Below are 12,944 nucleotides of genomic sequence, written 5' to 3' on the forward strand. Positions count from 1 at the left end.
TACTGTGGATCGCCGCCGACTCGACCCGCGTTTGGTTTCTGTCTGAGACGTCGCCGCGGCTTCAAAGCGCCTCCGCCATTGCTAAGAGCCACCGCCGGCTCACTGAAACCTCCGTCCCGGTGCCCTTACAGCTCCACGCCGAGTCGCCTCAGTTGCCGCAAGTCGCCGGGCTGCAGCCCCAGCTCGCTTCTGCTCTGTTCTCGCGTACATGCCCCTGAGCCGGCTCCGCCCATGCTGTGCTGCTCCGTGGTCGCGTGAACAACCCCGCTCATCCATCTTCGGGCTGTTCCACCGTCCGCTGGCCGGTCTGGCCATCTACTGGCTCCAACTGCAAGAGAGTGAAGTCTGAAACAGACCCTGTGGTTGTAGGCACAGACGCAAATGGACCTCAACCTCCAAATCCCGGAACTCCATACCCTGAACTCTCTAATCCTGGATTTTTTATCCTTGTGTGTTTATCCAAACGCCGGGATTCGTACGTGGCTTGGGAAAGCCTGGGAAGGGGCTGAGTCAGCACCTGCAGGTGGGGTCTCAGGCTATAACCTGGTCGAGCCGGACCAACTCGCTCAGCCCCCTCGTCTTCCAGTTCGCCCCTTCCTCTCCTGCGACACACCTCTGTTCATCTTCCAAGGCGGCGACGGCGACGAGCGGATGATCGCGGCGGTCGCCGAAGACTTCCCCAAGAGAAAAGTGCAAGGTATGCCTGATCCATCTCCCCTCTCCAATCTCTGGTATTTTCTTCGTTTTTGTGTTGGTTAGGTTTAGGGTTTTTGTCTTGGTAAAGATGCAAAAATTAGGGGTCTTAATCAGTGTATTTGCTGTTCATTTATGTTGTCCGGTGTAGTAATCAGTTGTGATGCTTGCAATGTAGGTTCTTTTTGTTGAATCCATGGACCCGGCTGAGATTTTGAACGTCAAGTTTCATATAGGGGGGCAGTTTGTTCGAATTGGTCCTTCTCTGGACTATGTTGGGGGAGATGTGGCCTACTCTGAGATTGAGAGGGACAAGCTGTCCTTGCAGGAGGTCAAGGGTTTTCTTGCAGATCATTTGACAGTAAAGGAAAGCATGAAGTTTTATTTTCTTATGCCTGGCAGAGACTTGATTAATGGGCTGTTGTTTCTACATGATGATGCCGGTTGCATGATGATGTCAGATCAGACAACAGATGGTGGAGTTGCAGAAATTTTTGTGGAGTACAATGGGGAAGAGGATGAAGAAGGAGAGCAGGAGAGTGGCTCTGATTTTGAGGATGAAATTCAGGATCATATGCAGGAAAGTGAAGAAGATATGCCTATTGTCATGACTGCTGAAGAAGTGCAATTGGATCATCAGAATGACAATGCAAATGAAGAATTAGTACAACAAGTGCTTGTCCCCAATGACAATGGTGTTGTTACTGCAGTGATAAGCAGCCCATTGAAGAGAAGAAGTTCTGAAGCTTGCAATCTTTCTCAGAGTTCTCAAGTGTGCAATCCTTCTTAGCCTGCAACACTGCCCACAGTAGCAGTTTCAGCAAGATATAAAGCAACAACACAAGGATCAGGGCTTGCAACAATAGCACAAGGAGCAGAGCTTGCAGCAACACCACAAGGGGCACAACATGCAGCAGTAGAGCAAGGAGCAGAGCAAGCAAAACAGGAGTCTGATTCAGATGATTCGGAGGACAATGACTATGTTCTACATACCGATGATAGTGGAGAGGAATCAGAGGTAGTTGAGCTAAGAAAACATGCAAGGAAGTTCAGAAAAAGGATGAAAGACTCCAAGAAATGGGTTACTTCAGATGCATCAGGGGTTGTTCCTATTGAGTTCATTGCAAATGTTGAAGAAGTAGTGGAGGAAATGGAATTTGAGTCAAGTGATGAAGATTATTCCTATGATGAAGATGAGGAGGGGCACATTGTTAGAAGGAAGAGCAAATACCCTAGATTTGACCCTCATACTGATATTCCACACTTTAGTTTGGGGATGGTTTTTGGAAGCAAAAATCAGTTTGTCAAAGCAATTAAGAGATATGGTCTTGCTACAAAAAGAAGCATCAATTTCTTAAAGTCTGAGGAGGTGAGGGTTAGAGCCAAATGTGGATGGCCTGGGTGCCCATGGCTTGTGTATGGAGCAAAGACTAGCAGGTGCTCAAGGTTCCAAATCATTACATATGAGGATGAGCACCACTGTGCACAAAATAGGGAAAACGGGCTTGTTTCTGCAAAGGTCATAGCAGAAAGATATGAACATTTCATCCTTGCCAATCCACTTTGGAAGATTGATAGCATCAAAGCCACTGTCCTAAAAGACATGTTTGCTGATGTGTCTACCTCAAAGTGCAAGGCAGCAAAAAAGATTGTCATGGATAATTTGATGTGTGGTATGAAGAGTGAGTATACTAAAATATTTGACTATCAGTTAGAATTGCTTAGAAGTAACCCTGGAAGTACAGTTGCTGTTTGCTTGGATCCAAAAGAAGTGGAAATTAGTGTTTTCCAACAGTTCTATGTTTGTTTCAATGCTCTAAAACAAGGGTTTAAAGCTAGATGCAGGAAAGTAATAGGCCTAGATGGATGCTTCTTCAAAGGAGCATGCCAAGGTGAATTACTTGCTGCAATTGCTAGGGATGCAAACAACCAAATGTACCCTGTGGCTTGGGCTGTTGTGGAAAAAGAAACTACAGAGACATGGAAGTGGTTTATTGGGCTGCTAATCAAGGATTTGGATATCAATGATCAAGGAGCTGGCTGGGTTTTTATTTCTGACCAACAAAAGGTAATTTTGTCTACAAGTTTTTTAGTATGTTGCATTTTTTGTTCCAACATTGCAAGTTGTAGTTGTTTTAATTGTTTTTATTGTTGATGTTGTTTGTTAGGTAATGCTAGGTAGTTGTCGATAAGGTTCGGGGTTAGGGGTAGGTGAGGCTAGGTAGTTGTCGATAAGGTTCGGGGTTAGGGGTAGGTGAGGCTTTGTAGTTGTCGATAAGGTTTGGGGTTAGGGGTAGGTGAGGCTAGGTAGTTGTCGATAAGGTTAGGGGTAGGTGAGGCTAGGTAGTTGTCGATAAGGTTCGGGGTTAGGGGTAGGTGAGGCTAGGTAGTTGTCGATAAGGTTCGGGGTTAGGGGTAGGTGAGGCTAGGTAGTTGTCAATAAGGTTCGGTGTTAGGGATAGGTGAGGCTATGTAGTTGTCGATAAGGTTAGGGTACATATCTTCTTGTGTATTGCATTAATATATCCTCTTGTGTTAATATTTATGTGTCTTTTGTAGGGCTTAATTAATAGCGTGAGAGATTATTTGCCTAGGGCACAACACAGGATGTGTGCAAGGCACATTTATGCCAATTGGAGAAAGAAGCACAGGGATCATGAACTACAAAAAAGATTTTGGGCAATTGCCAAGGCTTCAAACAAACAGGATTTCAATTACAACAAGGCCAGACTTGCTCAAAAAAACCCCGATGGTGCAAAAGATATTATAAGGACAGAGCCGGTGCATTGAGCTAGGGCCTTTTTTCCATATGGATCGAACTGTGAGTCGGTGGATAACAACCTATGTGAGTCTTTCAACAATGCCATCATAGAATCAAGGTTTTACCCCATAATATCACAGCAAGAGATGATAAGGAAGAAGATGTATGTCAGAATTCAGGAACAGAGAAGCAAAAGTGATAAGTGGCATGGAACAGTTTGACCTAACATTTTTAAGAAACTACAGGGCAATATCAAGAGAACTCAGTTCTGTGAGGTGCTCTGGAATGGCAAGGATGGATTTGAGGTCAAGCATTTGACTGGCAGAGGAAGGAGATACACAGTTAACCTTGAGAACAAGACATGCTCATGTGGTTATCTACAGTTGGCAGGCCTTCCTTACTGTCATGCCATCTGTCCTATATACAAATGTGGAAGAAAAATAGAAGAATTCATTGACCCCTGCTACTACATTGATACTTTCAAGAAAATATACGAGCATTGTCTCCAGCCTGTGGAAGGTGAAGAATGTTGGCCAGTTTCTCAGAATCCTAGGCCTGTGGCACCTGGCTATATTGCAATGCCAGGAGCAAGGAAGAAAAACAATGATAGGAGGAGAGAAGAGGGGGAAGCACCCAAAGGAAAGAAACTTAGCAAGCATGGAATTCAAATCACTTGTGGATCATGTGGGGGTAAGGGACACAACAAAGGATCTTGTTTAAAGAATGCTGATAGAAACAAAAAAACAAAAGCATTTCTTGGCAAGAGAGGAAGACAACAGAGGGCCAATGAGGTAATATGCAACTGTCCATTAGCAATTTTTGCTCTACTAAATTTTTAATATGCAGCTGACCAGTGCTTGTTGTTTTTCTCTGATTGCAGCAAGCAAAGACTAAGGCTGCCAAAAGTAGGGCAGCTACAGCTAGATCTTTTCAACCTGCAACCAGGACTCAAACTCCTCAATCCTCTCAACATGCAGCAACTACAAGCTCACAGCCAGGCTCCTCAAGTTTCAAACCTCCCAGAAGATCAGCACCAACTGGAAATGAAGCACCTGGAGGAAGTCCATCTACTGGCACAAGCAGAGGAAGAGGATCAAATAGAGGGAGAGGCACTAGTGGAGGTTTCATGCCCTGGTTCACAGCTTCTGGGAACTACTGAAGTTGTGTACTACTAGAAATGTGTATCTTATAATCCATATGCAACCCTAGTGAGGTGTAGAACCTTGTGAAGTACTTTTATTTTGGAAGTGTGTGTCCCTGTGAATTTTTTGTTATGTGCTATGTGCTATGCTAAGTGAACATGAATGCTGCCAATATGGCATGATCTATGTTTAAGAAATTTCTTGTGATCTATATTCAGGATATTTCCTGAGAATGGGTTTAGTTTATTTAGTTGCTGTCAAAAATGATCATGGCTTCACTTATTTTTGCTGCTGCCAACAATGAGCATGGCTTCACTTAATTTTGTTGTTGCTAACAATTTTCTGTAATGTATGAGTTCTGCCAAAAATTAGAAGGGGTTCTGTTCATTCTTGTGAACATTCTCTATGAGTACATTGTTCCTCTTCTACAATCCCTATAGTTTATTTTGTTGCTGTAAAAATGACAATTCAAACCTGACAGAAATTTGCAAACTGAATGCAGTACATTGCCAATTAAGAATTCAGTACGTTGCCTGACAATTTTGGCACACTGCATTTCATTCAAACAAATGTAACAACTGGATTCAGTACATTTTCTGAATGCATAACATTGCCTCACATCCATTTGTGCCACATGAACTAGGATAAGATGATCCCCACAACTAAACCTGACACAAATATCATAATGCCACAGACCAACATGAAGCCTTTCCTAACACAATTATCACTAACTGAAGCACCAGTGTCATCCACTACAGTTTGCTCATTTCTCTTCTGCAGTTCCACACAGGATGCACCAACACCTGCATCTCCATCTTTACAGATTGCTGCTCCATAATCCTCTAGCTGCCATATCCTATCTCGAAGATCACCCAACAATACACGCAGGAATGGAGATGTTGGGCCGTTGTGCCACTCAATGAACCCATGCTATTGAAGAGTTAAACACAAGTTTGTCAGAGAAAATCAAACAAAGCAGAGGAGCCTGAGATTCAGCGCATGTAAGGACAGAGCACATACAAGAACAGACTACCTGAGCTTCAACGCACGCATAGTATCGCCTTCCAGGATTCGCCGCACACCATGATATCCACCGCGGCGCCTTCCTCCCGCACTGGCTGCAGTAAATCGCCGGCTCATACTCCATCGGCTGCTCACGATACGGCACCGGCGACCTAGCTGCGGTGCCGCTCCGTCGAGTCCCTCCGCCGCGTGAACGGGCGGAACCAATCGAGGACGACGGCATCACCCTGGCCGCCGGCAATCGCCGCCCTCTCTCGGTCGCCTTGCTTTGAATCGAGGTGGTCGCTTTCCTCTCTCACTCTCACAGTCAAACCTAGAAAAATTCCCCACCCGCGTCAGCTATTAAGAAGGAAACTACCCGAGCACAGCTGGCATTAGTAATTCGCAATCCCACCCTCTAATGGTGCCACGTCGGCAGATCCTTGCCTAAACGAGCTTTAGAGCGAAAAAATCCGGGATTAGAGAGTTCAGGGTATGGAGTTCCGGGATTTGGAGGTTGAGGTCCATTTGTGTCTGTGCCAACAACCACAGGGTTTGTTTCAGACTTCACTCACTGCAAGACTGGTCCTGTTCGCGACTGACGACGCAGTTGTGGAACGTGGCATGTTAATGGATGGCAGTGTACACCCTGTTGGTAAATTATAAGGTGAAACTAACCACTACACCCCCTGGCAAGAAAGGAGGGAGCAAAGAAACTAAGGAGAGGATTTGACAAAGCAACGGGTGAAAGATTGGCACAGATGCTGAGAGAAAGAAACGTATACAGGAGCATACACTTCCAGGGAGATGGACAGGACAGAGCACCCATGCGCATGCAAAGAGCAATCCTGGGGACTGGAGGAAGCACTAGTATTCCAAGTGGTAGCCTGTATTTTGACTACAGAAGCAATAAGTTGTTTGACCAGTCTACACAAATGTCTGCTAAACATCAGGACAATGACTCATTGCAAAGGCAATCATCGGTCCATGGATACAGAACCCGTACCAGTGTTATCACGTGCCAGCATCCGACCATGTTGCATTGCTAAAATGAGTGTGCAGGCCATCATACCTGTGGCCTGGTTTACATCAACTCACCCGTCCGCGCTGACTTACAACGCCGCGGCCAGCACATATGTCTGCTCCCGCGGCCGACTCGGTCGTGGTTGATTTCAGTTTCACCATGGTGATCATCAAATTCCGCGGTGGATAATTTCTGGCCTGACATACCAGGTGAAAACCATCCAGCATATTTTATGTTACATATTGCTTTCTTTAAAAAAGAGCATTTACTTTGGCTTGTAAGTTCTTCAATGCAGGGCAAGTTCTCTAATGCAAAAGGGATTTTTATATCATTGAGCTGTTGAATGACTCATGCCGGTTTATATCACGGTCAAATATGGAGAGTCTCAAGCCAACTCCTCAAGTAGTCTTAAGACTCGGGGGTTACGATGACATGACTCAGCAAATCTTGCGAATTTTAGCAAATTCAAGAACCCCGGGACGATGGAGGGAAAGATAACCCGGTTCCGGAGGCTACCGCTATATTGGTGAAAATTTAAAGGCCGTCAGAATTTCGGGCTCAAAATAAAGATCCCGGTTTAAAATCCGGCTCAAGGTAACTCTGTCTCTCACAAAGCTTTAAAGCTCTCAATATCCGGTTTGAAATTCCGGTTCAAAAAGAATTCATCTCTCGCAAGTTCAAGTTCTCAAAAAAATTAAAGGTTGCCAAAGAGAATTTGCTGCCATAATGCATGGTTCAAACATGGGTTATCCTGCCTTATTGGCTTATCATATTATTGATCACTTGGTGGCTTCCTGCTCATTGAGCATAGTTGTGTATATCCCTCTTGATCCGGCTTATACGCCATGCTTACAATAAACTTGGGGGCTTACTACCTAGGTTAAAGGGACCAAAGAGAGGCTGTTGCAAAAGCATAGTTCAAACATAGGTGCCCCTTGAGCACAGCTCACAAGGTCATTTGGGGGCTTCCTATTCAAACATAGGTCGTATTCGAACCAAAGAGAACATAGTTGTTGGTACCCTCTTGATCGGTGCAATGCCAAACCCACTAGGGGGCTTCTTGATCGTATTCGAATCATAGCTTAACCCCTTTTGAGTCCAACTTTGATCATATTTGAATCAGAGTCGTTAAAAAACTCTCAAGGTCATTTGGGGGCTTCATGTTCAAACATAGGTCGTATTCGAACCAAAGAGAACATAGCTGTCGGTACCCTCTTGATCAGCGCAACGCCAAAGCCACTGGGGGCTACATGATCGTATTTGAATCCTAGATTAACCCCTTTGGAACGCTTTACTGATCGTATTCGAATCAGAAGCCTCGATTTTTCTTTCTATTTGGCTTAAGTTTTTTTGAAAAAAATCTTTGATTTTGTCTTGAGACATTTTTGTTCAGATCTAAGTATAAGTGTGGTTTAAATTTAACCCGGCTTGGTTTTGGACGATAAGTCGCCAACATATGACAAACATCATACATTTGGAAGTGAGTGGCTTCTAAAGATTGGGTTATAACCCTTACTGCACAGGTATCCTAAAACCGGCAGTACGATTCAATATCACAGGAACCGGTTTCCAAACCAGATTATATTATTCAAATCTTTAATAGCCAACATGGATGGATTTTTATTATGGTTATCAATAGCCAGTATTATGATAGAGATCTTCAAAGTCGCTTCAGCGCAATGGCTATTATTTTATCAATGGCCATGATTTATTTTACAATGGAGGAAATAGTCCCGAGTCGCTGCAGGCTTACGACCTGGCACTTGGGAGCTACATTATTCAAGTTGAGATTACATCAAATATGCAAGTCTCATGTCGCTGCGAGCATGCACCATGACACTTGGGGGCTAATGTAAAGTCATTTTTATTGGCCTTGTTGAAGACCCGACTCATCCCATTGTAATGAGCCGGCCCTTGGGGGCTACCAATTGCTCCTGTCAAACAATTCAAGGAACACAAGCTTCAGCCCATTATATTGAAAGATCCACTACTCAGTTGGTAGAGTACAAAGCTCTTAACCTTATGGACGTGGGTTCAAGCCCCATGGTGGAGATTACATCATATGACGTTATCATCAATGAATTATATACAAAATCCTATCTCAGTATTATCTTACTGAGCCGGACCTTGGGGGCTACACATTGCTGCTCAAGTTTACATGATCATATTTACAAAGTCCCTGCTCATTATTTCATAATGACCCGGCACTTGGGGGCTACAAGTGATATGAATATAATGGAGTTCTACATCTTCAAGCGGGCTGAAGATCAGATGAGTATTTCATGTCCAAAGTTTTCTATTATGAAGCTGGTCTATTGACTCAGATTTTCTAGAAGAAGGAAATACCAAGGAATTAAGGATGATCAGGTGCCGACTTACAAGAGCTTATAACCCGGAGCATAATCTGTCAAAATTGTTCTTGTGTTTGTTTTACATGATCAGTTTAACATGGATGAATCCAAATTAAACTGGGGGCTAATGTCAGGGATATACCCCGCGGCATGTCCCGGCCGGAGATATGACCCGGCTAGGACTTGATGTTTCATTGGTGACCCTGCAAACTATAAGCCGACGGGAAACAGTTAATAAGCATTGTAAACTGGCAGACACAGTCATGTAACCCAGCCGGCACAGTCATGTAACCCGGCGGACACAGTCATGTAACCCAGCAGACACAGTCATATAAGCCAGATAGTTAAGTCAGATAGTTAAGCCGGACAGTTAAGCCGGACAGTTAAGCCAGACAGTAAGCCAGATTGTAAACCAATAATTAAGAAGCCCGAAACGTTAAGAAGCCCATGGACAGAAGCCCATGGACAGAAGTCAGAATAGTTAAGTCTTAAGTCCAAGTTGGACTCTACATGTAACCCGCCCCTTCAACATATATAAGGAGGGGCAGGGCACCCCAAGAGGGACAAGTTGAATAATCATTAAGTCTAGACACAACTAGAGATCCGGAGTTACGGCGACTCCCTCATGATGATAATGAGACGTAGCCACAAATAGCATGTAGGGTTGTTACTGGATGATGTTTCCCGGGGCCCGAAGCTGTCTAAATCTTTGTCTTGCGTGTTGCGTCTCTCGATTCCGATCAACCCCTTCAAGCTACCGCATAGATGCGTTGGCCTCACGACTAAGTCCTCGCACTAGGACATCTGCCGTGACGTTTCCATGACAGAAAGCGAGGGGGAGAGAGCCCCCCTCCTTCCTATTCTTCCTTGACCTTCTCCCTAGATGGGAGAAGGGTTTCCCCTTGATAACCCACAAGTATAGGGGATCGCAACAGCTTTCGAGGGTAGAGTATTCAACCCAAATTTATTGATTCGACACAAGGGGAGCCAAAGAATATTCTCAAGTATTAGCAGCTGAGTTGTCAATTCAACCACACCCGGAAACTTAGTATCTGCAGCAAAGTGTTTAGCAGCAAAGTAATATGATAGTGGTGGTAACGGTAACAAAAGAGTAATGAAAGCAAAGTAATATTTTTGGTATTATGTAGTGATTGTAACAATAGCAACGGGAAAGTAAATAAGCGTAAACCAGTATATGGAAAGCTCGTAGGCATCGGATCAGTGATGGATAATTATGTCGGATGTGGTTCATCATGTAACAGTCATAACATAGGGTGACACAGAACTAGCTCCAATTCATCAATGTAATGTAGGCATGTATTCCGAATATAGTCATACGTGCTTATGGAAAAGAACTTGCATGACATCTTTTGTCCTACCCTCCCGTGGCAGTGGGGTCCTAATGGAAACTAAGGGATATTAAGGCCTCCTTTTAATAGAGAACCGGAACAAAGCATTAGCACATAGTGAATACATGAACTCCTCAAACTACGGTCATCACCGGTAAGTATCCCGATTATTGTCACTTCGGGGTTAACGGATCATAACACATAATAGGTGACTATAGACTTGCAAGATAGGATCAAGAACTCTCATATATTGATGAAAACATAATAGGTTCAGATCTGAAATCATGGCACTCGGGCCCTAGTGACAAGCATTAAGCATAGCAAAGTCATACCAACATCAATCTCAGAACATAGTGGATACTAGGGATCAAACCCTAACAAAACTAACTCGATTACATGGTAAATCTCATCCAACCCATCACTGTCCAGCAAGCCTACGATGGAATTACTCACGCACGGCGGTGAGCATCATTAAATTGGTCATGGAGGATGGTTGATGATGACGACGACGACGAATCCCCCTCTCGGGAGCCCCGAGCGGACTCCAGATCAGCCCTCCCGAGAGGTTTTAGGGCTTGGCGGCGGCTCCGTATCGTAAAACGCGATGAAATCTTCTCTCCTATTTTTTTCTCCCCGAAAGCAAATATATAGAGTTGGAGTTGGAGTCGGGAGGTCTCTAGGGGGCCCACGAGGTAGGGGCCCCCACCCTCGTGGACAGGGTGTGGGCCCCCTAGTCTTCATCTTTGGCGAGGATTTTTTATTATTTATTGTAAGATATTCCGTGGAGTTTCAGGTCATTCCGAGAACTTTTGTTTTCTGCGCATAAAACAACATCATGGAGTTCTGCTGAAAACAGCGCCAATCCTGGTTAGTTCCATTCAAATCATACAAGTTAGAGTCCAAAACAAGGGAAAAAGTGTTTGGAAAAGTAGATACGACGGAGATGTATCAACTCCCCCAAGCTTAAACCCTTGCTTGTCCTCAAGCAATTCAGTTGAAAAACTGAAAGAAATAAAGAAAAACTTTTACAAACTCTGTTTGCTCTTGTTGTTATAAATATGTCAAGCTAGCATTCAAGTTTTCAGCAAAGATTATAACTAACCACATTTGCAATAATTCTCAGGTCTCATGATTACCCATATCAATAGCATAATCAACTAGCAAGCCATAATAATAAATCTTGGATGACAACACTTTCTCAAAACAATCATAATATGATATAACAAGATGGTATCTCGCTAGCCCTTTCTGAGACCGCAAAACATAAATGCAAAGCACCTTTAAAGATCAAGGACTGACTAGACATTGTAATTCATTGTAAAAGAGATCCAATCATAGTCACACCCAATATAAATTGACAGTGATGAATGCAAATGACAACTGTGCTCTCTAGCTGGTGCTTTTAATAAGAGGGTGATGACTCAACATAAAAGTAAATAGATAGGCCCTTCGCAGAGGGAAGCAGGGATTTGTAGAGGTGCCAGAGCTCGGTTTTGAAATAGAGGTGAATAATATTTTGAGCGGTATACTTTCATTGTCAACATAACAACCAAGAAATGGCGATATCTTCCATGCTACACACATTATAGGCGGTTCCCAAACAGAATAGTAAAGTTTATACTCCCCCTCCACCAACAAACATCAATCCATGGCTTGCTCGAAACAACGAGTGCCTCCAACTAACAATAGTCCCGGGGGGAGTTTTGTTTTTCAATTATTTTGATTTAGTTTGCATAAAGCATGGGACTGGGCATCCCGATGACTAGCCATTTTCTCGTGAGTGAGGAGCGGAGTCCACTCCTCTTGAGAATAGCCCGCCTAGCGTGGAAGATATAGACAGCCCTAGTTGATACATGAGCTATTCGAGCATACAAAATAGGATGATTATTTGAAGGTTTAGAGTTTGGCACATACAAATTTACTTGGAACGGCAGGTAGATACCACATATAGGAAGGTATAGTGGACTCATCTGGAATAACTTTGGGGTTAAGGGATTGGATGCACAAGCAGTATTCCCACTTAGTACAGGTGAAGGCTAGCAAAAGACTTGGAAGCGACCAACTAGAGAGCGACAATAGCCATGTACATGCATTAAAATTAATAAACATTAGATGCAAGCATGAGTAGGATATAATCCACCATGAACATAAATATCGTGAAGGCTATGTTGATTTGTTTCAACTACATGCGTGAACATGTGCCAAGTCAAGTCACTTAAATCATTCAAAGGAGGATACCACCCCATCATACCACATCATAACCATCTCAATAGAATGTTGGCACGCAAGGTAAACCATTATAACTCATAGCTAATCAAGCATGGCACAAGCAACTATGATCTCTAATTGCCATCGCAAACATGTTTATTCATAACAAGCTGAATTAAGAACGATGAACTCATCATATTTACAAAAACAAAAGAGGTCGAGTTCATACCAACTTTTCTCATCTCAGTCAGTCCATCATATATCATCATAATTTCCTTTCACTTGCACGACCGAACGATGTGAATAATAATAAGAGTGCAGGTGCATTGGACTAAGCTGGAATCTGCGAGCGTTTAATAAACAGGAGAAGACAAAGCAATATGGGCTCTTTGTTAAATCAACAATAAAGCATAT

The 12,944-nt window shown here is 43.6% G+C and overlaps 1 protein-coding gene and 1 pseudogene across 1 annotated transcript; one reads left to right on the forward strand and one right to left on the reverse strand.

Moving 5' to 3' along the window:
- Window positions 1–889: 889 nt before the first annotated feature.
- LOC147973521 (uncharacterized) lies at window positions 890–4,613 on the forward strand (annotated as a pseudogene).
- A 494-nt stretch (window positions 4,614–5,107) lies between these two features.
- LOC125506264 (uncharacterized) lies at window positions 5,108–6,120 on the reverse strand. The gene is made up of 2 exons (XM_048671117.2): window positions 5,630–6,120; window positions 5,108–5,526 (listed from the first exon to the last, which is right to left on the reverse strand). The coding sequence occupies exons 1-2, from the start codon at window positions 5,840–5,842 to the stop codon at window positions 5,236–5,238; spliced, it is 504 nt and encodes a 167-aa protein (XP_048527074.2). The 5' UTR covers window positions 5,843–6,120; the 3' UTR covers window positions 5,108–5,235.
- Window positions 6,121–12,944: the final 6,824 nt, after the last annotated feature.

Source organism: Triticum urartu, chromosome 5A (assembly GCF_056163025.1).
Source record: "Triticum urartu cultivar PI428250 chromosome 5A, HENAU_Tu73, whole genome shotgun sequence".
In the NCBI taxonomy this organism is placed as follows: domain Eukaryota; kingdom Viridiplantae; phylum Streptophyta; class Magnoliopsida; order Poales; family Poaceae; genus Triticum; species Triticum urartu.